This window comes from Toxorhynchites rutilus, chromosome 3 (assembly GCF_029784135.1).
Source record: "Toxorhynchites rutilus septentrionalis strain SRP chromosome 3, ASM2978413v1, whole genome shotgun sequence".
Taxonomy (NCBI): domain Eukaryota; kingdom Metazoa; phylum Arthropoda; class Insecta; order Diptera; family Culicidae; genus Toxorhynchites; species Toxorhynchites rutilus.
This window is the reverse complement of record NC_073746.1, coordinates 312,474,320-312,501,643: the sequence shown is the minus strand read 5'-3', so window position 1 is coordinate 312,501,643 and position 27,324 is coordinate 312,474,320. Positions and strand designations below refer to the sequence as shown.

Here is a 27,324-nt window from a genome sequence, read left to right as displayed (position 1 = left end):
TACCCCTTCCCCCAGAGGGCGCCAGACAATCAGCCCTATTCTGTATTTCGATCGATTCGAAATATTTCGAACGACTTGATAAAATTCCATCCTGTATTTCGTTCGAGTTGTTTTTGCATTTCGTTCGATCTGTTTTTTTTTTTTTGAATAACAAATGGGCAAAACGTTCGAAATAGGGAATGCGAAATTATAACTCGCACGGAATAACGGTTACGAACGAAATGGAAATCCGTCGGAATACAGAATAGAGCTGAATTTCTGACTACGATACTGTAATATACAAATAAATCAGTGCAAATCATACACTCCTATTCTGTATTTCGATCGATTCGATATATTTCGAACGACTTGATAAAATTCAATTCGGTATTCCGCCTGAGTTGTTTTTCCTATTTCGTTCGATCTGTTTCTCTACGAACATTAAATGGGCAAAACGTTCGAAATAGGGAATGCGAAATTTTAACTCGAACGAAACAATGGTTTTGAACGAAATGAAAATCCGTCGGAACACAGAATAGGGCTGATAGTTATATTACGTTTACCGAGAGAATTTTTCTAAATTTTTTTATGATATCCGGAAAATTCGGTTATCCGGAATGAAAATAAAATCAACATTCCGGATAATCGAGTCCGACCTGTAATTAAGTTATGAAGCTATTGCGGTTGAACCTTCCAAATAAACGAATAGGAAAAATGGGTGAGCGATGAAACCAACCGAAGTGGAATAACCAAGATTTGAAAGGTATCATCGGATCACAACTGAGGAATTTCTCATACGAGTGGAATGAAAGGATTAATTTATTTTATTCAATTGTTTATTGATAGCCCATTAAGAATACACAAATGTTTGAATTAAAAATATATATTTTTCGGTTAGCTACGGATTTTATTGTATCGGGATTTTTTTTATTTCTCTCAAATATTGTATTCATATATACATATCTTTATTTTGATTTCAATTTCGATAATTTATTGATTCATTATTCACAAACCCATGAGAACCCAGAACAATAAGCTTTGAAGATCCAAATGATTTCAATTGAACATAAATTGCATTCCTTGCATTCTAACTGATTTCAGTAATTCGAAATAAAAAATTTAAAGTAAAAATGTTAAAAAAAAACTAAAAGCACTATGATGAAATACACGTCCTCAACGTAATTCCTCTAACGCAAGAAAATCGTCACTTTGCAATTTTGGCGTCCCATCAACTATATACAACACTCAGTTCAACCTCACGCATGAACAAACGTTACAAAATCCAATACTCGTTTTCTGTTCGTACTCGGAAACGACCTTTTTCCTCGTTAGAGGAACTTCACTTCGGCTAGTTTTTTTTTATAGGGGAAAGGGGTATGGTTCAGCTTTATTTCCACTCACAGTTCTTCAAAACTACAAGAGTTAAATATACAACAACCTAATAAATTATCCCTATCTTAAGATTATTGTGATACTGTGTATTCACTCTCATCAACGGATATCGCGAGAAGGATCCCCTCCTCTGATGATGAAAAGATCATAGCACTCACGGACTAATTCAGTTACTTCACAAAATAATAATTCTATATAAAATGCCTCTCATTTACCATAGTTGCCCCATCGCACCGGGAGCTTGTGGCGCAGAGTATGGCCTAATATCACATTTTTTTACTTCTTTCACGTTCTCCTCACGAAATTCAATACTTGTTCATTTTGACGTTGACTATTTACATTATTGAACAAAGCCCAGAAGTTTCGAGCCCGTTTTCAACCCGAGGTTTCTGGATGAAATCAATGCCTTTCATACTCGGCTTAAAAACATATGAAATATCAGTCGGTTCTTCTTCGGTCGTCGCGACCGGTTCTTTATTTTTATCATCTACTTCTTCATCTTCATGCACCACCATTGTCAGCTGATTGCTGCTGTTCTGGCTGTTCTCGGTATGTCCCTGCATATCATCCAGGTTACCGTACAGCAGATCGTCATTACTGTTTTCGCTGTACATTCCGGTGCCTCCACCACTGATGAGCACAGCAATGGAGCTGCCACCGAATGTATTGCCACTACTATTTGCACTAACGCTAACACTATTGCTACTGGTGCTTGTGCTGGTGCTGCTGCTGGTAGTTGTTTTTGCTTTTGTGATATTGATTTTAATCTTATTAGTTAATACGCCTGTCGAGGGAGTGTCCTGAAGTTCCATATTGCCATCGATCGACGGCTTTAGCTGGGCCTGGCTGGTACTCTCTAGAGCTGACACTGGCGATGGGACGGCTTCCACGTCGACCGTGTCTTGCAAATAGAAAAAGAAATAAAATATGTTACTATCTATTTGTTGCATATAAAATATTCAGCGAAACGGACTATATGGAATGCAGAGTTCCATGGAAAGCAATGACAAAATACTTGTCAAACATACCTGCTTCCTTTGCAACCTCTATAATCATCGAAGACTCGATCGTTCCGACATCCTCAAAAAGCGCATCCTCCTCATCGATCTCGTCATCGTCTTTTGGTTCTTCCTTCACCTTTACCAGGGCCTCATCCTTCGCCTTAGTAGCTTCCACACTGCATGAAGTATCCATTTCTTCACTCTCATCCAAATCATTGACGTCAATCTTTTCGATGGATGGTTCTTGAATGGCGATGTCATCGTCAATCCTAGTTTCAATGATCCTAGGCTGTTGAACTACTTTGTTACTGCTAGCTTCTTGCTGACAGGTGGTGGAGTCCGCCGAACCATTACAACTGTTTCCTTCGTCCAGCATCACGTTAGAAGGAATTTGGGAACCATCCGCTGTGGACAACGAATCCAATGTTTCAATATCGTCATCGTCGGGAATCTCGGTAACGACATCCGCGGTCGGTGGGAGCACAATAACATCATCGTCGTCATCCAGGGTGATTTCCGCTTGGATGGGGCCGCTAATGTCCTCCTGCTTGATTTTCACCTCATCATCATCAACCAACTTGCTCTGGTCTCCCTCCTCATTGGTAGCATTCAAAGCCGTCTCGTCGAGCGTCAATGATGCCTTATAGTCTTCATAGCACAGAGGGTGGTAAGTGTTTTCGTCGACGCGAATTGCATTTCTCAGATGCCATTCTTCAATTTCCTCATTGTAGAACTGCTCAAATTCGTCGTGGCACATGTGACAGCGCTTATCCAACTCGTTAGAACCAGCCGGGCAACTAGGCGATGGGGAATCGGGCCCAGTGCGTCCACTCTGTTCTCCATCCCCGTTGAAATCGGTTTGTTCAGTCTGCTGCGTTTCGAACCAATTCTTTTCGCGCTCGTCTAGATCTTCAATTTCCTCGTATTGGATCCAATCGGCCACATTGTAGTACCACTTGCGTGAGTGTGCCTTCCGTGTCGAGTCCCTGTCACGACGGTTCTGTCTGAAATGCCAATCCAAATGCTGGCTGTATTTCATCGTTTGCTCGGGCGGGAATCGAACACCACAACTGCTACACTGCATCCCGGTGTACAGCTGGGCAATGATCGACGGCTGGCGCCGTTTTAGTGTTTCGAGTTTGTTCAAATAAACTGGCTCAATTTCCAAAAAGTCTTCCTCGAGTGCTTTGTCCAATTTGCTTGCTGCTGAGGTGGAAGCCGAAGCGCTGCTGCTCGTTGGGGCAGTAGTGCTTTTAGTAATTATGCCGGCGGCGACGATCTTTTTGTAGAGTTCATCGATGTTGATGTTCTGGAGAAGGGGTAAATTGAGTGGCGTGGGAGTGGCATTGGATGCCGGATTAGGCACGGGTGGGGTCGCGATGTTCGGTTTATCTTCAGATTGAATCTGATAGCCTGCCAAATTGTTGGACACATTGACAGCAGAAGACGAATGCGGCATCAGATTGGTAATATAATCCAATCCGGTTGTCGACTGTGTAGGAGCGAAGGGCGGCTGCTGCATGGCTGCTGCAGCTGGGAACAATCCAGGCACTGGCGGTGGAACTGTTGTGATCGGTGGCATAACATTCGTGATAGAAGAAACAAATGGCGGCAGCAAACTTTGATCTCGTGGCGGAGTCCGAAGATCACGATGGAGCGGTGTTCGGACCATGTCTCGCAAATAAACCCGACCAGGAACCACCAATTTGGGAACGGCAGTGAATCGAATGTAGAAATCTTTGCCTCTAAGTTTGAATACTTTTGGAAGTCCACCATACTCAACGGGATAGGGTTGGTCATTGATAATAACGGTGAGAAGGAAATCAGCAAACTGAAGCTTGTGAATTTGGCCTTGTATTTCGAACATTTGCACTTGAGCATCCAGGAACACAGGGATAATGGTTTCAGCGTTAACGATCATGTTTATTTTACCGGCGACTAAATCATTGCGACTATTACCAATTTTTACCTGTGGCGCTGGACCACTAATTTTGAAGACACGAGTTACCCCATCCAGCGTGATGTTCGACGGGGGATCTCCGAAGTAGCACTCATACCAACTGTTGTCGATGTACAGCTCTCGAGTGGGAGAACCCAGCTTCATTTGATATACCTTTCCTTCGATAGTGATCGACTTATAGCACTCGTTAAAACTCAACTCAAACGAATCACGATCATCAACGACGACCATTCGGGACCCCTTCTGGAAGCCAATCTCCTTCGGCTCATCCCAGCTCATGAAGATGACGGCAATATCATCGTAGAAACGGATCTCCCGCTGGACGCCATCGATGTTGATTGTACGCACGCTGTCATTCAGCTTAGCTACCCCCGGTATCAAGACCGTCGCCGGAGGAACGCTAGTGTTGATTGGAATAGGCGGGAATCGAGGACCTATCGGATGAACCATCTGGCTTTGATCCATCACCGGGAATGGTGGCTGCTCCCACGGATTTAACATTGGCCCAGGGGGACGATTGTTGATGATGGGTACAACAGTCGCGATTACAGGCGGAGGTGCCGCTATGGGACCACGATTTCCCCAGGGTTGCTGATTGAAGCGACTTTCCCTTTGACGACGTGGATCTGTAAATAAACGAGAAAGGGGAATGTAATTAACAAATGTGTCCAATGCCCATTGTCAGATAAAGCATGCCTAATATCTTATAATTTTTTATTTGGCTCCGGTTAGGTACTGCTGGATGTACACTCTGTCCAACTTCTATAAAACCACCCTTAATATATTCCATTGTAACACAATCAGTTAGAATTTCAACAAGATATATTCACACATTGTTGAATGCGTAGAATAAATTATATTTCACGTCAGTTTCGTTTGTTTATTTGTTGAGCTTAAATATGATCATTTCAGCTGTCCAGTTTCTATAAGACCATTTCAAAATTCGTAAGTATTATCAATGAAAAATTCAAAACAATTAGCAGATTTAGGAGTTTGGCTCCTTTAAACTTATGTAACTGAGCCTGTAAACATAAACGATTTAATAAAAAAAAATAGCAGATTTACATGTCAGTAATTGGTAACCTTGCCATTTCGGTTAATAACCCGGAAAATTCTTGTTGGCATACTATTTATCAAATTCTGCAAATCGGATTTCTTGATATTTGCCCATGTCTCCGATATTGCGGTCTTGAGCTTATCAATCGTGGTGTATCGCTTTCCCTCAATGTGAATTCTGCATACAAGGTTCCCCCTAAGGTTTTCAACAGGATTCAAGTCTGGAGAGCGAGACGGCCAGTTTCTGGTCCTTAATCCATTGTTACTATTCCTTGCTGGTATGAATAGTAGCATTGTTTTACTGGAATATGAATTTTTGCGACGATATCTTGCGGTAGGTAGGAAGGAGAGAAGATTCCAGAACATGTATGTTATTCTTGCTATTCATTTTGAATTATGTGAAAGCTATCTTTAGATATCTTAAGTTGCACAGAATCCCGCCAAAACGATGCTTCCAAACCGAGCTTCTACCAAAATTCCTGGTTGAAAAATACTGTTCATCCTTCCGTAAAACACGCCAGTACCTGTTGAAACCATTAGGACCATACAAATTGAACTTTTTTTCGTCACTGAAAATAATCTATACATTGAAGAACTATTCGTTATGGTATACAACAAAATGTATTCTTTTGAAAACATTTTTCGGCATAACATATCATGCCCCACTGTCAAGCTTTGGCAAAACTAAGACATCTTCCGATGTGAGATGGTGTAAGATTAGGAGCTTAAACCTTTGAAGTCCTCTTTATGTAAGGATTTTTTACCAAAACTTGATGAATTGTCTCCCGGGAAGCATTTAAATTCAAAGATTGCTTTATTTACATAGGCGATTCTGAAGTATTCGAAGCTGTTCTAACTTTTTTCACACTCATTCCGGTCAAAGAGTTTCGATTTACGTGGAGCTCTTTTCTTCTTACCGTATCCTTGAGCATTCGCCAAATAATTGAACACTACTTGATGGGATCGTCCAATCCGACGAGCAATTTCTCTGATACCAACATTTTCTTGGTAAAATGCATCGATTTGTCTTTCTTCTCCCTCTGTGAGCACAGCACACACATATGAAACTCATACAATGTATGGTAGTCACCAATATCAATACACTAGAATATAAATTAAATCATTGTTTGGTTATAATGGCACAGAGCAGCAAGAGCATCAGCTGGTCTTATAGAAGTTGGACAGAGTGTACGTAAACGTCAGCAATGATTTATTACATTCAAATAAATAAAAAAGGAACTAATAAATTCTAGAATCAGAGTCAGTGCGTCAAATGCCTGAGCTGTTCAGAACGCAGCTCAGAACGAACCACGAACTGGTGAAACTCTACGGCAAACCCAAAAACTAAAACATCGTCTAGGTGGAACGAGTATGACGAACATTTTGCGAATCGAATCCGGTAATAACATTAGGAATAGGTACCCCAGCGAGCGAGATGATCAAACCTGATGGAACAAAGAATGTACCGAGTGTATTGGCAAACTGATTTCTTCTCCCGAGGGGTGTTATATCAGTGTTAATTGAAAAAAATACCAACAAACGAAAACCAGAAATTATACCATAGTCCTCAGCGTTCCAAAAATAGGCCACCCTTTCCAAAGAAAGACTGTCGATCTAACAAACAATATTTTTACTTTTGTCGATAGATATCACATTCAAACTAGGTGTTTAGCAAGGAAAGGATTAAGATTAGGAAGGAATCTACATTTATGGATGGAACTAAATTTTGTATGAGAGCATATTCAATATGACAATGAAATAACACTCACCCCGCTGCTGGCGCAAATCAGCGGCAGTTGCATTGGCAAACGACGCTTCGAATTTTGCCTTAGCGTCGACAATTGGTGTAATTTTACCCCGGAAATCATTCTTTTGCGCAGAAACTTCTGGGCCGGCGACGGCCTGTTTGTTCTCTGCCTCACTATTGAGGATTGCATTGCTCGCAACCGCATCGTCATTGGATGGTGAACCGCTGAGCGCCTCATCGGGGCCAGTACAGTTGCCGAGATTGCTGTTAATGATCATAGGGCCTGTTTGATTGCGCTTCATCATCTCCATCCGCTGCGCTTGACGAATCTTTTGTGTTTCGTTCAGCTGGATGACTTGTTTCATCAGAATATTGTACTGCTCCGAAGTGATTTCACCCTTTTCCATCTGTTCCTGTGCCTGGGCAATGATGGTCTTGATGTTGGCATTCATACCATCCTGCGAGTTGTCGTCATATGAAGTCTCCTGCAACTGTGGCTGTGGCACCTGACGCAGATCAACATCCATCGGTTTGGGTTGATGGAGTGTTCGACGTTGTTCAAATGTTTCATCTAGAATCAAGCATATTGTGTGCTGAGGACTGGGTTTGATTTACGACGGTCAATTCTCAACTTACCCGATGGTTTGTTGGGTTGCAATGGGCGTACCGACTTATCACGGTCCTTATTTTTGGTAGCCTCAGCGATCTTTGCTCGTACAGCCTCCAGTGCCGCCTTTGAAGAAGGAGCCGCCACCACTGACGGGAGTTGTTTTTCCGGCGATTCACTCAGCATGCCAGACGATACCATCGTTCTTGGTGCATCCGAAATAATTGGCGGAGGCGGTGGAAGAGGCGTAGAAACATCAACTGTATTGATTGGACCAGAAAACTTTCTAAGATCGACATCCTGATCACCGAACAAACTGAATGAGGTGGAAAAAAAATATTTGTGATATGATCATTGAGATTTAACGGAGCTTTTCAACGTACCGATCGATCTTCCCCGATTTACTTTTTTTGGCAATCGGTTCCTCAAGTCTGCCGATGCCAACGCTGCTTCTCCGCTTGTTGATATCAATGGGAGTGGGCACAATCGAAACTGTACTTACTAGTGTTGTGGTATCTATTTCTGCATTAGGTTCGAGGTCGCCATCGGATTTGACTGCTGGTAATCCACCCGTTGACGATGACACCGCATTGCTCTCGGACACGTCCTTCAGCATCACCACCGGCGGAGGTATTCGAAGATCTACATCTTTGATAAGAACAGTCTTATGCTCGACGCTTAAGTCTTCCTCCTGAACTTTATCTGTAATGATTCGAGTGAAATTTTGCGAATTTTCGGCTTTTAAGAACATTGTCGGATAATAGATTGGGTGACTTTTCGAGGAGAGACACGAGTTGAACGATAGCACCAAGACGTAGAGGAACGGGATATTCACAACTAACAATTCGGAACAAACGAAGTCCTTGCTCTTTTCCTTCCAGTGATCCTCCGCTGATGGCAAGTGTTGTTCCCTTACGCGATCTGGCACTTTGTAGTGTCAACTTTTATGTTCGGTGATAGAAATTGTCTTTATTTGAAATTATTTTTTCTTATTCTAATCAGTTGTAATTATTTTACGATAAGAGCGAGAAGAGAAATAATTTCATAATAGACAATAACCAAAACACTTACGCACTGTAAGCCTGCTGATGAAAATAGCTCCTGTTCCGATTCAAACATAAATTTGCTATCCCTCACACATACACATACACACACACACACGGATCGAACCACCCGATCGAACAGAATCCAATTAGAATGAATCACAAGAAATTTTGAACTTCTCCGTAGGAACAATTTCACAAGAAAAGTCGGCTCTATAAGGAAAACGGATGAATCGAATTTGTTGAGATGCTCTAAAATAGCAGAAAGGCATATAGGAAGTACCGACTTTTCTTTTATTTCAGAAAGCGAATGAATTAATGGAAGATTTAGACACACACACACATACGTCACACCGGGGTATTATTAGATCCAATCGAAAAATCGCGAGAAGATTTACTGCAATCTCAAGAGAAAGTGAAAAAGAAAAACTACAAATTGATCCAAATGCCCGCTGGGTGTTCACTCATCAAAGAATTATTTATTTTGCAACAGATTAAATAGTTTAACGCTCTAGTAGTCTTATGCTCGCTAGTAGTAGAGATAGCTCTATTATCATTTAAACCATCGTTTATATGATAATCGACCTTGGGCGGCACATTTTCGGATAGTACATTCAATGTCCTCTGATCGCTGCGTGAAATCACCACTTGTGGGAGGACAATGTTAGCGTAGAGAATGATATGTCTGTTCAGCAGTATCACTGTAATGCACTTCCTCAGTACACTAGAACTTAAACTAGATAGTGAAGGTAGTAAATTGTGCTGACTCTTACTTTGTTCGGTTAGTGGCTTGGTAACTATCATTGCCTGCTGTTTGGGTGGAAGCAGTGGTGCGTCCAATCTCAGTTTTTTCTCCGGCATCAGCAAACGAAGATCGACGTCCTTCGTCTCGTTCGTCACGCCCATCAGATGTTCGCTGCTGGACGTTGATGAAACCGATGTGTTTTCTGGACTTTTCGAGGTTTCGTCAGAACGCCTCTTGCCACTTTTGCTTGACTTCCCTTCGCGCTGCTTTGAGCTCTTCTCGCTTCGAGATTGTATTTTCTCCAAGGGTGCTGATTTCTTTTTGACAGGGGAAGTGCTTTTTGGTGGAGATGAATCTAATGGTGAATATTTCTTCCTATCCAAAAACTGAGATGACCTCGCGGTCGAGCTCTTGCCGGACTTCACACTCGATTCGTCTTTTTTGTCGCGTTTCCTAGCGATATCACTGTCACTGCGGGATTTGTGTGATGGTGTTGCTGTGCCACTGTTAGTAGAAGTAGTTGTGCTCGACACTTTCTTACGATCGGCATCGCCAGATCCTTGAGTTTTCACCCGAGGATCGACTCGCTTAGGAATCCTACCTAACCGCTCTCGTATACTGAGCGGTTTGCCCGATGGATCAAACGCAACCGGCTGGGGAGGAACTTGCACGCCACCGACAACCGTCGTTGGTGTGGAGTTTGTGCTGGCAGCTGCCATTTGAGCCGCAAGTTGGGCTTGCTGACGTGCCAAACGGGGATCGCGGGATTTCACTAGATTTATCATTGCAGGGTTGGGTGGAACAATTCGACCTCTCGGGGGTGGAACGGCTGAAGTGGTTTGCGATGGTCCGATCGGTTGGGGCGTACGCTTGGGGTCCGGAATTGGCTGCAATGAGAAAAAAACGAGAGTTACAATTTTACATAAACTCAATTTAGTAGAATGAAGAATACGAGTGTAATTCGTCTCATGATTTGCTATTCATAGGTCTACTTCGCTTCCATCTTAAAGACTTCATGCTTGTTCAGTATGTTCGTCGAATCTATGCGGTTGTATGTCTTCTATCAGCCATCACAGCAAGGAGTCATGCTAATTATTTTATAAAACCACACTTTTTCTAAACAAATTTTTCATGTCTATTGAACTTGTTCAAGGTATTTCTTTCAAATTCCATTTTCAAATACTTGACCTGTGTGACCGTGAAGGAGCGCGATAGTGCTTTTGCTTGCTATATATTACGCTAACATTTCTGACTTGGCACCTTTTAACGTAGGATTTAGGCTTTCGGGAACATATTGAAGGTACAACTAGAAAAGTCTAGATTCTATTGCTTGTTGTTCGTTCTTTTTTCGATGGATTTAAAAGATTTTTACACCAATCTAAATGAGTCCATATAAACCCAATCGCATTTTTGGCATATATTCACAAAACTTGCTCCGCACTCAAGCGCACTCAATATCCACATTTTCGAGTTCAGTTATTTTTTTGATTCTTCATTTTTGAGGCTTTCAGCCTTCTGGACTGGTTCGTCTCAGCAAAAACGAAAAACGGCTGAAACCATGCCACGATGTGCGCTTACTATAAAAGTTAACACATTTTACATGTGTTTGATGTGTTCGACTGAATTGCGAACCTCGCACAAGTCACAAAAATGACTAAAGGGTCCCCTGTTGAAGTTGTGAGACATGTTGTAGTAACCGGCCACTTAACCTGACCTTAACCTGACCAACAGACCATTTCTCCGCCGAAGAAGTTTTGAAGGTGTTCGCGATCATTATTAGGTCCTTTTAAATCAAATTTACTCGATGTGTCCTCAATTTTTATCAATGACTTTTTCAAGACGGCCTTGAAAGCTGAAACACACTATTTGAAGGTAGTCCTCCGACATCGACTGCCGCGCGTTATGACAGATTTCAAGGTCTTCACACTAGCGTGAGATGTTTTGCCGGTTTGTGCTTCAACATACGCCCAATCCAACGAATCTAACGGATTAAGTTTCGGACTGCTAGGGGCTACAAATCTTTTTGACAAAACATCATGTTTTCCATCAGTCATCGTTGGGTCCGATTTGGCAGGTTACATGGCGCTCCATCCTATTGTAGGACAACGTATTGATTCTCAGAAAAAAATGGCCTTCATCCAGGGAAGTACTTTGTCCTTCAAAATATCGATATACACTTTGGTATTTATTTTAACACCAGCGTCAATGAAAACAGGAGACATTTTCAAACCGTTGTACGCCATCGAGCCTTACATCGTTGTTTGGCTTGGAACTTAAACTTTACTTCCTCCGGAACATTCTCAAATTTCTTCGTTGAAATAAATCGGTTTGTGCGGCTGTGTCCAACAGTCGATGTGTCGATATTGGACAGCTTTTCGTCGAAGAACAGGATTATCATTTTTTCCTGCTTCAACAGAGAAAGCAATCTTTCAGCACCTCACACAGTGTTCAGTATCCTTTTTTCAGTATATATTGCTGAATTGGCAGCGATATACAGGGCGCTGGACAGAGTCGCCTCACGACCTGTTGAACACTATTACATTGTAGGGGATAGTCTTAGCTCTGTCGAAGCTATCCGTTCAGTGAGGCCGGAAAAGCACTCGCCGTACTTCCCTGAGAGAATACGAGAAATGTTGAGTGCTTTATCCAGACGCTTTTGTCATCACCTTTGTCTGGTCCCTTCACATTGCTCAATTCCGGGTAATGAGAGGGCTGGCTCATTAGCAAAGGTGGGTGCAATTGAAGGCGATATTTATCAGCGTCAAATCGCCTTCAATGAATTTTATTCTTTAGTCCGTAAAAATACCATCGCTAACTGGTAACGCAAATGAAACGAAGATGAATTGGGCCGGTGGCTTCACTCGATTAAGGTTAAGTTAAGATTAGCGTAAGGTTAGCCTCAAACCATGGTTCAAAAGTCTGGACTTGAGTCATCACTTTATTCGCACCTTCTCCTGACTCATGTCCAATCACTGTTCGTTAGACGCGCTACTCTTTCGTATTAATCTTGCCGAGAACAAACTTTATGTTTGTGGCCAAGGTTACCACGACATCGAGCACGTTGTTTGGTGTATCTTGTCGCCAGATTGAATTTAGAAAAATCCCTTCGGGCCCGAGGAAGACAGCCCAATGTGCCGATGAGAGATGTGTTGGCTCAGTTAGACCTTGATTACATGTCCAAAATATATGTTTTCCTTAAAGCTATCGATCTTCGTTTGTGATTGTCCCTATATCCTTATACCCTCCTTTTCTTCCACTGCGAGTTATAGAACCCCTTGGTATAAACAGTAGATTAAGTTGAAATGTAAATACACTATAGATATACGAATAGATTTAAGAATTGAGTGTGATTATCAACATTGTTACTATCCTTATATCCCATCCTTTTCATGAAAAAAAATATGTCACCCTTCCAAACTTGAGTAGACCGCTAGTAATCTGTTTTCTACCATACTAGTCTTAGATTTAATAAAATGATTATGTATACAGTAGAACCTCGATTATTCGCGAGCGAATGATCTGCGATGCGCACCTCTAGACATCGTTCGTTCAACGAAAACCAACCAGCACCGAACAAGCGTTCAACAAAGCATGCATACAGAACCATACTCATCATTTTGTGCTATTCTTCAAAGAAACGATTGCGAAAAAAGGTGCACTACTTTCTCATCCTTGGATTAAGCGCAGCTATTATCCTAAATGGAGAAAGTTTTGCTACTGGCAAGAGAAACCCAATCACATACAAAATTCCAGAACGACATTTACTTTCTTGGTGACTAAATAAACGAATGATTCATTATGATCAAGATTAGCGCAAATACCATCCTTGCTGAAATCAGTTTAGCGATTGGTAGACGAACCCAAACAACTCACGACATTCCAGCACGACATTCACTGCTTCGCTTGATGCGATGTCAAAGGCACCAACAAAGCTCTTATGATGACGGAAAACAAGCGATGTTAACTGCTTCGAATAAAGAAAAAGCTCAAATATTCCTCTTCCGCAACCTCCATCTTTGTTTATAGGGTAAGTGATCTTGGTTTGTCCAATTTTGGGGTGTTTTTACGCAACTAGTAAAATCGATTTTTCTTCGTGAAAATCACATATAATCGATATAAGTTTGGGTTTGTTGAAAAGCCCCAAGTCTCTTGTTGCTAGTACTACCATAAGGCGTTGAAATTATGAAAATGTTTATGTTTTTTAACGATTATCCTCAAAGAGAAATTATGATTATGGTTTGACCACCTCTGATCATGGTTTGTCCAAAAAATGATCATGGTTTGTCTGGTTTTAGAAATCACCATTTTTGAATGAAAAAATTCGAATTCTCAAGTAGGTGTTGCATTTATCATTGTTAGAGTTCACTGTCATCATATTGATCCATTCATAATTTAGAGTCTCTTCAGAATATTGCCTTTTCTTGGGCATTTTAAAAGTATTCACCTCAACACACTCAACACAGAGAGACTTTGTTTCTGCTATGCGCGAAGAACACCATAAACAAACTGCAGCGCGCCAAGCAGTTGCCATAGAAATTATGTGGACAAAACAACATTAATGGATCGGACAACTCAGATCAGAAATGAGGTCATCGAAATGCGTTAATAACATGGTTTAGCTATGTAAATCTGATACAAATGGTGTGCAAGCATGATGTTTACAATATTTGTAAGTGTTATAATCCAGAAATAGGCTGACTACGTGCCAAATATTCATCTGGTGATTGATTAAAAGTTAGCTCAAATGAGGGGCGCATTGACACCAATAGAAGGTGTATTTTATAATCCTTTAAAACATGTGAATCATGTGTTATATCTGTAAAAATATACTATTAAAACTTTTGTAAATCATGAAAAAGACAATTTTATTTATATGTTTTGAAACATTCGAATACCTGATTTGACAGAAGTGTACTGAATTAGAGCATTCAAAACTTGGACTGGACAAACCAAAATCATTTACCTTATTTATTATCGTGGCTGCATAATTTTCACCACTAAACAACCACTCATCACAGCCGCGAAATATTAAGTGATTGTTGCATCGCGGCAGGACCAATGTGCACGGGATCAGATACAAATGGGGCTTCAGTGTAGCGAAGATGTGCTATTTGTACATACGTGTTATGAAGTACGCACGTACGCACACTAAGCCATATATAGATGGATTAAGGCAACTAAATATTCACACAATTATCTCCGCTTTTCGCTCTTTCTATTAATATTTCTGGTCTCGTTTAGCTTTGCTTTCATCCTAGGCGGAGATAGTTTCGCTACTGTCATGCGAAACTAAATCACACTAAAAATTCCTGAACAGTTATTTTTTTGGTGAGCCGATGATAGCCTAGTTTGATGATTCCCCTCAGAATTGTGTAGTTCAGAACCTTAATGGAATGACGTCAGTTTGATGTAATGATTGCAATGCCAGAGACATCAGCGTCCACAGCTCAATCCGAAACGAAGACATGTGATGACGCAAAACAAGGAAGAACAAGCGATGTTCATTGATTCGTATCTAGTACGATACTGAATGTTTGCCTCAGAGAGATCCGATATTTATGCTCTAGGCCGATATTATCCTTCGCTCTTCTTTTTCTTCTTCTTCTTTTTTTTGCTCACGGAGACTTTAAATCATTCGCCTTCGTTGATCGCCAAAAAGTTGCTCGTTATAGACGACATGGGTAGGGAAGCTCACAAATGGGCAGAACAAATGTATGGGAAAATGGAAATGCTTCTAGTTTTCATCAATTTAAATCGTTTACACACCAGGGGATTGTAATATACAGCATCCACAACAAACCTTAGGGATGTTCCGATTCGTTTGATATGCAAATCGTCAAAATTCGTTCCCGGCAGAAAGTTTACTAACGTTAACTTTATTCCATATAAACGTGAGCACCCTGAAAAACGTAGTTCTACGTCTACGACTGAGACTCTTTTTATATAATTATTATTGGGGGCGAGAACCGACACTGATATTGTGAAAATGGTCTTGATATGGGCTGAATGAAAAGCATAATAAGAACAATTCGGGACTGAATGTGTTAAAGATGGAATATGGGTTTTGCAACTTTTAGTCCTCTCGAATGAAAATTTGCACCTTGGGGCCATCATCGTCTGCACAAACTGCTGCCTTTTCCAGTATCTGGCCATTGAAGTAACAGGTGACAGGACTCCGGTGAGGCCTAATGAACGTCAATACACGTTTTTTCGGGCATTCGTTAATGTATAGTTATTCGTTCATATTGTTGGTTGAGGTGAAAATCGAAGTCTGGATCTTTGCCAGATTATCAGCTTACCGGCAAATTTACCCGCAAAAAATATATATGTCCATAAGAATGCATCCGTTGAATTTTGTCAACGTCCGGTGATACAGCCTTCAGGCTCACGTGTTTAACGTAATGTTTTACTTTACGGTTTTTTTTTTAGTTTGTTAGCCACATCCACGTCCTAAAGCTCTAAATTCGCTTTCGTTTCATGAAAAACACTTCTGATGCTGTTTCCGTTCCACTGTACCGCTTAGACGCCTTTATTGAGTCTTCTGGGAAACAGACAAACATTCATAGAAAAAGTTTCAGCTGTCTATATTTGGCTATTTTCCACCCATTTGTGATCTTTGTACACGACCTTGTCAGTAATCATAACTTGTATGCAGAATTAATTCCTTCTTTCCTCTTCCTCCGCAAGGTATTTTGAGAAAATACCATCTTTTTCAAAATTTCGCACAGTATTTCAATATGAAGACTTGACAAACTGCTGTCAACAATTCGAGAAACGATTATACACGACGTATAGAAAGGGCAATATGGTTAAGTATGCAATCAACCGAATCTTGTATGCATGGAGATTTAGGTTCTTGCCTATAATTCAGTGTGAACTGGTCTGGTATGATCTGTTCAATTGTTTCCATCGACACGTTACCAAGCTTTGTAGCTTGATTACCAAAAAATCACGAATAACATAGAAAAGAAAGACGAAACCGCTGACGTATTGTCGTAATTGTCGTACCATCGTCTGAATTGATGGTCCCTGTATAAGATATGCAATGAAAATGTAAAATGAAAAAAAAAACACTCCGATTGTCGCTTTTGTGTATACAAATGAGTCGAACACACAGGTAACCTTGGATGAGAGAAAAAGTATGCATTACCTCTTTGGAAACGCTGGCGGTTTGCAGCACAAGTTGCTTCTCTTGTTCCTCTATGCGTTTCTTTGTAGCGAGAAGTTCCAACTCGAGCTTTCTGGCTTGGAGCTCCAACAGTTCACGCTGCTTGTCGCGAAGTTGTTGTTGCATGTCCATGCTTGGCTCAGCTACCTGCGCAATAGACATTTACAACCACGTGTTAGACTCATTTCTATCACACTGACACAACTGGAGGCGTTCTAGTTACCTTATTCTTTAAGAACATGGGATTCACATGGATGGCCGGTGATTTAGTTTTCAATTGGGCCGTGATTGGCCAGCCAGGATCAATTGAATTGATCTTTATGTCCAAGGTGTACAGTTTGGACTGTGGGAAGACGTCGTTCCATGTCTGGCGCAGACTGAACATTTTCTCACGGACTCGTTCGTTAACCTGATGAATGTACCAAATAGAAAAAAGAAACAATATCAGTTAATATATTTTATAACAAACTGAAATGTACGTACCGTTTCGAATACTCCACAGAACATGCCCACAATAACTTGGCTGAAAAGCGATTGGTACTGTTTGCCGACGTTCTTTACTATTGAATCGACGAGATACAGTATGGGAAGTTTAACGTCGGGCTGTACCTAATTTGGAAAATGTAAGATATGAATAAGAAACAAATTTCGTCAATTTGCCGTGTTGAATGCTACGTCCCAGTGGTAATGACTTAGCATCGCAGCAATTCGAAGCTACACTGATAGTTCACAACCGAAATTGATCGCGTGATATAGCGTTTCAGGAATTGGCGAATTATTTGTATACACGACACGACATCAATTACGCGATTTTCCCAACTTCTCCGATGATTGATATCGAAAAAAAACATAACTGAATGAACAAGATTTCGTAAAGGTCACGCTGTCATCATGAAGTGAAAAAATAATGGAGAAAGGGCGAAGAAAATTCTCAACATTATTTCAAATAATTCTCGCAAATTATGTCCCTTCGAAAACGATTTGAATTTGAGATTTATATAAACTTGATGTAAATTGAATCTAAGCGAATTTATCTAAGAATATGAGAAATTATAATTGAATTAAAAAGCTTTGGTAAACAGTTTTCCAACTGTATCTCGATTGTATTGCTTTACAACACAATTTACCATTGATAGTTGTGAGAACGTTTTGCCTCAAAATAAATTAGAAGCAAAGATAACACAAACTCACATGTGAAGATTTCAACAAATTATCCAAAAATGAAAATATAAATTTAAATCGTTATGCAAAAATTATGTGTACAAACTAAAATTTATAGAATGTATCGTATTCATCGCAAACATTTTTTTTTAAATTAACCTGTCCCCGTCTTATCAATTGAAAGAGGTTTAGATTGCAAATGTTTTATTATACTAATCTTCGCACTATCCGAAGTATCTGAAAATGGAAATAGATCATGTTTTCCATTGTCCAATAATGGTTTTTCTAAGACCAAAACATTTAATCACTTCCCAGTATACTGGAAAGCTGATGTAATGATCTCGTTTACTTACGGTTAGTAAATTTAATCTGTCAGTTTCATTCGTTTCTATCACAGGAGAAAATGAGAAAATATTATGTTCTATCACAGGTTGTGCTAATGTTTGATGGGGTTGATCAATTATTTTTGCTCTCACGAATAATGGTACGAACTCATTCCGCTGCGCTACGAAACATTCCTTGTGTTTTTGATCTAACTAACTGAACTATCAATTCATATCAACAACGCGCATAGTTTGCTTATAACTCAATCTACAACAGTCAATATCTCAACATGGAAACAATGACTCCATTACTTATTTCAGTGCTTTGTACTACTACTATGACAATTTTGATAAATGTAACTACTACTTGGAGAATGCGTCGCAACGTGATTTACTGTAAACCGCAACATCCACGTGGAATGTTTATTATTGCCTGAATGTTTTATGAGCAATCTTAGCCTCAAATCTACTCTTAATTGTATGAACGTTCAATAAACGTTATGTATATGTATTAACCTTAGCAAGATGTTTCTCAACGGCTGTCACGATAACTAAAGCGTAGTCCAAATTTTCCTCAGCAAGAATTGTTAGCATATTGATCAGCGGTTTACTGTTTACATTCAAGTCCGCTAGACTAGACAGATACTCAGTCTCAATTTCCTTCGCCCGTTTATCCACAGCTGCCTGATCCAACGCAGCCGCCATAATTGCACTATTATTTGTCAGCTTTTCACTGTTACTAGTTGTTTTGCCGCCGTCGTCTCTGCAAACGATGCTCGCAACAAGCTCTCAGTACACTGAAATTCCACTGTTTCTGGGAATTTTGCTTTAGCAAATCAGCGAAGGGTAACTTCCCTTGCCTAGTCACTCACACACTCGCGCTCTTTCGCTTTGTTGTTAACGTTTGTTATATTAAATCTGTTCAATAGAATAAATTTGGATCCCAGTTATTCTGAAACTGTCTTTAGTTGTGCTGTAAATAGAAGAAAAAACGCAGATTAAAATAGTATTGCGTAATAAGTTTTGTTCATAAATGAAAAAAAAAATATTCAATTCAATTCACAAGGCACTAGGCAGTTGTGAATACGAAAATATTTTCATCTCGGACACCAGAATCGTCGACTGCTCAATTATCATTTTTACACAAATAAAATTCGCCTTTCCAAGCGTTAGTTAACCAGCTCGTAAGATCTACACTAAAGCTTCAAAACACTAATGTTTAAATTGCCACGTATTCGGTTAACCATTAGCCAATCTCAAATCATCAACGATCGAAAAACAGAAGAGCAAGAACGAAAAGCAAATTGGAGTTCCGCCATCTTTTTCCTATCCGACGACATAATGAAAATGAGTCACGAGTCTCGAACACAATAATTTTTTTTCTCATTACCGAAATATCAAATAGCTGTGAAACTACAATATTGAAACACTCAATCAACGTACCTTTTTCGTAGCACAAATTCATTGTCTTCTAATAATTCAGTTGCTTCATCCCATAACCATTTTCAATCATTTTTCACTGCTCTTTATTCGCGTGTACTACGTTCAATGTTCAATCACTTAATGTCGACTAGTTCGATCATGTCGATTTCGGGACTTCGAAGCAGAGATGCCAGATTATTTTTCACGAATGTCTGTAAAAATATTCAAGTAAATTCGCGACATCTACACGTGTTTTGAATTAGAATGAAGCCGAGATGAAGAATAGAAGGTGGAAAGATTCACGGGTTTTGGTTGTGTTGAACTTTGATTGTGTTATACTTATGACAGACATACAGCTGTACTACCGTTGTACTTCGAAAATTGTATGTCTGACACCATGTACAGCGCTAAAACCATGCAAGCAACTCGGTACAATCGCTGTACCTGTACCGACCTGTTTTACCGCTGTACATGGCTACAGTTGTACTGTGCGCAGCGCCATAGATGGTTAGTGGTAGCATGCATGGTAGCATGAACAAAACGAATCAAAACATTTGGTATACATTCTTTTCATTGACTTTCTCTTGAGTTAATAACTCAGAGTGGAAACATATTTGTTGTGTTCGATAGTTTAGACGCTAAATAAAAACCTTTTTCATTGAAATATTGGTGAAAATACAATGCAATAAATTCAAACTTCTATTTGTCAGGCTGACATGCGGTACAATGTACAACCAAAGTATGTGTGTAACGAAACCACTGGGCAGTCTCGTTTGACAGCTGGGTGAGTTCCGCACAACCCTGTTTTTTCATGCTAAACGTCAAGCGGAGCTTAGCAGACAACTTCATTTGAAACGTGACAAAGTGCAGATAGAGTTTGAAAACGTGTTACGACTTGATTTGGAAAAAAAATTCGCCTTTGAAAATTCGCAAGTTCAGTTAATTTATTTTGTTTGTGGTAAACTTAAAGTAAAGTCAAGTTAAAGTCAGTATAGGTAAACATTGAGCCTCAAACGATAAAATAACAATCAAGTAGAGTCAATCTATACTAATTCTTATTTATTTATGTTCAGTTATCATAATTTACAAGATAATAGATAGTCAGTGAGGTTTCGGGTAGATCATCGAAAAAAGAACACGACAATGTAAGTGTACATGTTATCGAAAAAAAACATGAAACCAATCCAAATATACTTTCAGCTTTGAAGCTGCATAAAAGCTGCTATCAGAACGTCTTTTCGTCTGCCTGAAAACCTATCCGAACAATGTGTGTCATGCTATCGTGGTACCTGTACAACGCTGTACACGTACAGCGCTAGTACAGTTGTATGTCTGTCCATGGTATTATGCTTATGACAGACATACAACTGTACTACCGTTGTACTTCGAAAATTGTATGTCTGTCACCATGTACAGCGCTAAAACCATGCAAACAACTCGGTACAATCGCTGTACCTGTACCGACCGGTTTCACCGCTGTACATGGCTACAGTTGTACTGTGCGCAGCGCCATAGACGGTTAGTGGTGGGTAGCATGAACAAACCGAATCAAAACACTTGGTAAAATTCTTTTCATTGACTTCCTCTTGAGTTAATAACTCACATTGGAAACTTGTTTGTTGTGTTTGATAGTTTAGACGCTAAATAAAAACCTTTTTCATTGAAATATGTGGTGAAAATTGGTCGAATTCCTGATTGTCAGTTTGACATGCGGTACAATGAACAACCAAAGTATGTCTGTCATGCTACGATTGTACTCGTACAACGCTGTACACGTACAGCGCTAGTACAGCTGCATGTCTGTCCCTGGTATTAGTAGCCAGGAAGATAGGAAGTTCACATACCATGCATACCAGTCAGTTACTCAAATGGTTCAAAATTGAATGTGTCAACGAATAACGTTGAAAGAGGATATACAGAAGCTAATTACAGATTTCCAAATCATATTTTTTGCATTATAATATGTTCTAAAATGTTTAATTTTTTCTTTGATTTCAGAAATAGTATTCTAATGTCAGCTATGTTTGGATTCTAGAGCAATTTCATGGAAGTTTGACATTTGTCAGCAATTGTAATTACTTTTTTCGCAATTAGGGTGCTGAAAACCTCAGTCGTCTAAAACTAAGACGCAAGCGGAAAACTTTTCGTCTCAATCTAAGTCATACGGAGTCAATTAAATTTTTTTTCCAAGTTCATTTTCATGAAAAAAACATGCAACCTTTTTTCCCATGCACTGTCAAATGTTTATCCGTCAAAGGAACAAAAGATTGTATGACTCTTTGTTCGTTTACGTGTTTGGTCGACTTAACGAGAAGTAAAATTGAATTGAAATTAACACTTCAAAAATACTGAAAAATCTGTTTCTGTTAAAATGTCGGGCCCTTATGATTTTCAACGCTAGCATCAATTTAGGAAAAAAAAAACCAGTTCGTTCATTTAATTTGCTTATTTTTTCTTTTAATAACAACACTTTTCCTATGTAGTGGACTATTATAAGAAAAGTAACATACACAAACAAAATCTATGACGTCACAGATTTAAAAAATCTTCCCACCTTTCATTTTCCATCTAGGAATGAATCAATGTACTTTTTATTAGTATTTAAATTATTGGAATTTGAATGAAAATTCATAAGGTGGCCATGTACTGGTTGACCGGAGGCCAAATGTTTGACACTTTTTGACTGATAAAATTTGGTTTGAAATTTGTACGAACACTCTTTCGTTTGCCACTTTTCAAATATGTTTTGACAAAGCGGATTCCCCCAGGCACATTGATTTTGAAGTCCGTGTTAAAGGTAGGTTTAGAGTTCCCGTGAACGTGAACGTGGACAAACTCTTTTTTGTTAATAATTCATCAGTCCATACATAAAACGCAAGGAAAACATCTGGAAACGATAGGAAGAACATTTTCTAGTTGAAAAACATTTTTTTTTTTTTTTCTCTATTATAGTGACTTTCAGCACATTCGGCTGGTTCGTCACTTTTACTTCCATTTTTGGAAGAATGTCGGGAGTGAGAATTGAACTCGTGATCTCTGCGTGAGAGGTATGGATGTTACCACTACGCCAGATCGCCTCCTTGAAAAACATGTTTAAACACAATTCATATTGATAAAAGTGGATTAATTCAATATTTCACAACGATTCTGAATTTCCACCGTGGAATCGAGATGTTGGTGAACTCACCAAAGTTCACCGACTTCGGTGAACGTGAACGTGAAAACAGTGGTGAATATGGACGTTAAAATATTTCTTCGTTCATGTTCACGTTCGAATGTCCCATGGCATTCTGAAAATTATTTCACCGTGAACTGTAAAATGATATGTTTAGCAATTCTCAAGTTTTCAATGAAAATTTTGATATGGATGCAATTTCATTCAATCGGATCTCTGCGCGGGTTGAAAAATTTCGTTGCATCAGGTTGATTTGTGAACAACTTTATATTTTATCCGAATTACTTCATTAAAGATCAATGTTTATTTACTTCACGTTTACTGCCGAACTTTTAATATGAACGTTAACGTGAACAAAATCATTCTATTCACCACGATTTTTCGAGTTGTTTGTACGCAACGTAGTTCACCGTGAAATGATCGTGCTATTCCACCACCTGTTCAAGTACACGTTCACGGGAACTCTAAACCAGGCTTTAGGGAAACACAACTCGGAAACACAAAAAATATACCCCCGACTTGCATGTATATTTGCAAAGTGGAATTCCACAGGTACATCGATTTTGTAGTCTGTGTTGGGGAAACCGTAAATCGAGCCAATCAAAATTTGGCAGTGAGGGCGTTTAGAAAACGCTTGACATTTTACAGTTATTCAATTGTTCATTAAAAATAACATTTTATGATTTGTGATAGACGCGTACAAATATTTCCTATCAATTGATGCAAACGTCTTTCCGATCTGTTAAGAAATGTTCGAGTTATAAGCATTTGAAATACGGGTAGGGTAGGGTTTGCAGAACAAATGTATGGGAAAAAAGCAAATTCTTCCAGTTTTTATGAATTTAAACCGTTTAGAGATTAGCGAATTGTAATGTAATGTATATCAAACAAATCTTAGAGAATTTCCGATTCGATTGGTATGCAAATCATGAGAATTCGTTCACAGTGAGAATAGTTATTAACGTTAACTTTATTTCATAAAAATGTGACCTATTTTCTGAATGGCACCCTTCCTGAAATACGTAGTTCTACGTCAAAATGTCTTCACAATCATATCGGAGGAAACTAAAATTCATAACTTACTTTTGAACGAAGTTTGATAGCTTATTCAATATTTATTCTAATCGGTATTATTATATTGACATTTCATCAGACTTACCTTGAGGTATTGAAGCTTATTTCAATAAATGTGAACAAAGAATATTTTACGCAATTTCCAGCTAATTTTAGTGAGTTTAGAAAAGATGATTGATTTGATAAATCGTTGATTGAGTTAATATAGCACCTGTTCTTCAACAAAAACGGAACTGTGATAACTCAATTTGTTTATTTCAGCTTTAAAGTTTTGGTTGTAACTCAAATCATATCTATACAACTAATCATCGGAACGATATGTAACCGGAAAACCTTCGATTTGTGAAGTGGTCGTTTGAAAGATCTAGTTAAATCTATTGTATAGTATAGGCCCAAAATAATAAAAAATGCAATGTCACAATCATTCGAATTCTGGAGAGCAAATGAACTGATGTCTACTACAGACAATATGTATTCAGACCATTTACAGTTTTTCCGAATTTGAAGTAAAAGTTGCTCTATTGTTGAATTCATTCTATATGCTTGATTTTCTGCTTAGAAAAGTTTGAAAAACGCAGGTGATTGACCCCGAAACAAAAGACTCCGTTGATTACGTGGACTACGTTGATCACGCTATCATACTGGAATGTCTTCAAATTTTTAATAATGTTTTCAAAATGTCTTCAAAATGAAGACATGTCTTAAAACCTGGCTGATACTGACTGTTAAATCCGTTGCTCCGTTCTTGAGTTAAATCGTGAGTTTGACTTTTGTCAGCAATTGTAATTACTTTTTTCACAATTAGGGTGCTGAAAACTTCAGTCGTCCAAAACTAAGACGCAAGCGGAAAACTTTTAGTCTCAAAATAAAAGTCATACGGAGTCAATTAAATTTATTTTTCAAGTTCATTTTACATGAAAAAAACTTGCAACCTTTTTTCCCATGCACTGTCAAATGTTTATCCGTCAACAAAAATTTGTGTGACTCTGACTTTGTTCGTTCACGTTTTTGGTTGACGTAACGAGAAGTAAAATTGAATTGAAATTAAGTTTAGAACACTTCAAAAATACTGAAATTTCAGTTTCTGTTAAAATATCGGGCCCTTATGATTTTGAACGCTACTGGCTAGAAACTAGTTCGTTCATTTAATTTGCTTATTTTTACTTTTAATAACAACACTTTTCCTATGTAGTGGACTATTATAAGGAAAGTAACATACATAAACAAAATCTGTGACGTAACAGATTTAAAAAATCTTCCCACCTTTCATTGTCCATCTCGGGTTTAGTATTCCCGTGAACGTGAACATGGGAAGATGGTGGAATAGTACGATTATTTCACGTTGAGCCACATTGCGAACAAACAACTCAAGAATAAAATGCTTCTGTTCACGTTCACGTTCATATCAAAATTCCAGTAAACGTGAAGTAAATAAACATCGAGCTTCAATAAAGCAATTCGTATAAAATATACAGTTGTTCACGGATCAACCCGAAGCAACGAAAATATTCAATCCGTACAGAGATCCGATTGAATGGAATTACATCCATATCAAAATTTTCATTGAAAACTCGAGAATTGCTAAACATATCATTTTACAGTTCACGGTGAAATAAATGGTGAGTTCACCAACATCTCGATTGCACGAGGGAAATGCAGAATCGTTGTGAAATATTGAATTGATTCACTTTTATCAAAATGGATTGTGTATAAATCGTTTCAAGATGCTTTCCTAGCGTTTTATATAGGGACTGATATGTTAATAATTTATCAACAAAGAAGTGTTTGTACACGTTCACGTTTACGGAAATTCTAAACCTGCCTTTTCTTGCAATCGGCCGGTGTAATACACTGTGCGTAATAAAGAAAATACCTTCCTTTTTTCATTTTCATAATATCTAAACAAATCGTGAAAAACCGCTTATTTTGCTATACATCGCTGGATTTATTCATAACATCTCTTCAGAACTATGCCGCGTTCATATTCTCGTTCCCCATCGCGATCAAAAAATCTTCACGCCGAAGGTCGCGTTCTAAATCTCGTGAAAGGGATAAATATTCTAGTAGGAAAGACTATCAGCGATACCGACCCTTGGAAGATCGTTCCTCGAATTCCCGTTCGCTGGCCAGCTCATCATCGCGGAGTAATAGTCACCAGTCTCATCGCAATCAACATAAACATTCAAGCAGCAAGAATGATTACCGACGAAGGAGTCGCTCGAGAAATCGTGAGGGACGTGACCGCGATCGAAAGAGGTCAAAGTCACGGGAAAAATACACTCGCAAGCGGGCTAGCTCTAGCAGTTCTAGTAGCAACAGTGGCAGTAGCAGCAGTACCAGCAGTAGCAGTAGCAGTTCTGGAAACTCAAGCTCACCGGCACGTTCAGATGAAGCGAACATAAACGAAAAAGAGTTTATATTTAAATCATTGGTTGATAATCCGGATTCGCAGCTCGACAAAGCATCAGTGTTGGCAAAAATAGATGCAGATGAGTTCGTACCACAATCCTTCGAATCTTCTAAAAAGCCCGCCCCAAATCCTGTAACTGGAAGTATCGTTATTGATTTGGCTGCTCAAACGATAAAAGTGCCGAAACCAGATGAGGAACTAGCGGAAGATCCGCTGTTTCATCCAAATGTAAGTCTTTGTATATTGCAACCATGGCAAAAAATATAACACCCACATTTTTCCAGTTTTTCGGTAGCGACGATGAAAGAATGACTCGGTGGGTTCGCAAGCTGTTGACTATGAGACAAAATGTTTAAGAACAAAAAAAATGAGACATCTGCTTTAAACGGCCATTTATTCATCACTCTACACAATAAAATCTATTTCAACCTAAAACATGTCAGAGCCCGTTTTTCGTGCCTTAGTCCATGCTTCATCTGGCGTTTGCGATTCTTCCGTCGATGATTCCTTTGGCGAACCATCTTCTTCCAATTTTCCACTGCTGAAATCATCGATGATTTTTTGTGCGTATAGGGCATTGAACAGATCTTGGCTGGTAAATTCCGACTGAACCACGTCCGGTGCCCGATATGATACGTATGGCTTGAACTTACAACCATCAAGATTCGGCACAACCAGTTCGGGGATCTTTTCTGGAATTTCAATATACTGACCGTTGCGAGATACCCCAGTGTCTCGTACTCCACGTTTATCAATCGGCATGTCTGGATAGAGTTGGGGATTGGCGGCACGCAGTTTTTTGAACACGCGCGTTCCTCGCTTGTTGTATAGTAAAAACTTGCGGAAGTTGTGTTTTCCAGCAACTGCGGCCGAAGTTCCGATGCAACGCTTCAACATGTGGAACATGTTTGTTAATGTAGGACTTTCAATTAGATATCCTGATGGATGTTTACAATTTTTTCGATTCTTCAACAACGTTTGACATTTGTGATGTAATTATTTACTATGTTTTGACCAAGGTGAAATAAGGTGGAACGATTAGTCAGAATCGCTGCTCAGCC

The 27,324-nt window shown here is 39.3% G+C and overlaps 3 protein-coding genes across 3 annotated transcripts; 1 reads left to right on the top strand and 2 right to left on the bottom strand.

The window, feature by feature from the left end:
* Positions 1–829: 829 nt before the first annotated feature.
* LOC129776214 (uncharacterized) lies at positions 830–19,763 on the bottom strand. The gene is made up of 11 exons (XM_055781726.1): positions 19,626–19,763; positions 18,699–19,155; positions 17,182–17,307; positions 16,922–17,107; positions 16,681–16,845; positions 9,559–10,417; positions 8,126–8,444; positions 7,772–8,058; positions 7,158–7,706; positions 2,400–4,958; positions 830–2,272 (listed from the first exon to the last, which is right to left on the bottom strand). The coding sequence occupies exons 2-11, from the start codon at positions 18,885–18,887 to the stop codon at positions 1,707–1,709; spliced, it is 5,805 nt and encodes a 1,934-aa protein (XP_055637701.1). The 5' UTR covers positions 18,888–19,155; positions 19,626–19,763; the 3' UTR covers positions 830–1,706.
* A 5,719-nt stretch (positions 19,764–25,482) lies between these two features.
* Positions 25,483–26,698, top strand: LOC129776540 (serine/Arginine-related protein 53). Its single transcript, XM_055782249.1, is given in 3 exon segments — positions 25,483–25,860; positions 25,863–26,491; positions 26,548–26,698. Coding segments are annotated over 3 exon segments (738 nt in total). The 5' UTR covers positions 25,483–25,823; the 3' UTR covers positions 26,620–26,698.
* On the bottom strand, positions 26,641–27,324 carry LOC129776541 (39S ribosomal protein L41, mitochondrial). The gene has a single exon (XM_055782250.1). It carries the CDS (start codon positions 27,167–27,169, stop codon positions 26,693–26,695), a length of 477 nt encoding a protein of 158 aa, XP_055638225.1. The 5' UTR covers positions 27,170–27,324; the 3' UTR covers positions 26,641–26,692.

What these genes read in the sequence shown, in the direction of transcription:
- LOC129776214 (XM_055781726.1), bottom strand. Translation starts at nt 18,887, where the DNA reads ATGGCGGCTGCGTTGGATCAGGCAGCTGTGGATAAACGGGCGAAGGAA. An exon ending in TTGAGAAACATCTTGCTAAG is followed by an intron (nt 17,308 to 18,698) that starts GTTAATACATAT and finishes TTTCCAAATTAG; the next exon opens with GTACAGCCCGACGTTAAACT. An exon ending in GCAACCCAACAAACCATCGG is followed by an intron (nt 7,707 to 7,771) that starts GTAAGTTGAGAA and finishes GCTTGATTCTAG; the next exon opens with ATGAAACATTTGAACAACGT.
- LOC129776541 (XM_055782250.1), bottom strand. Translation starts at nt 27,169, where the DNA reads ATGTTCCACATGTTGAAGCGTTGCATCGGAACTTCGGCCGCAGTTGCT.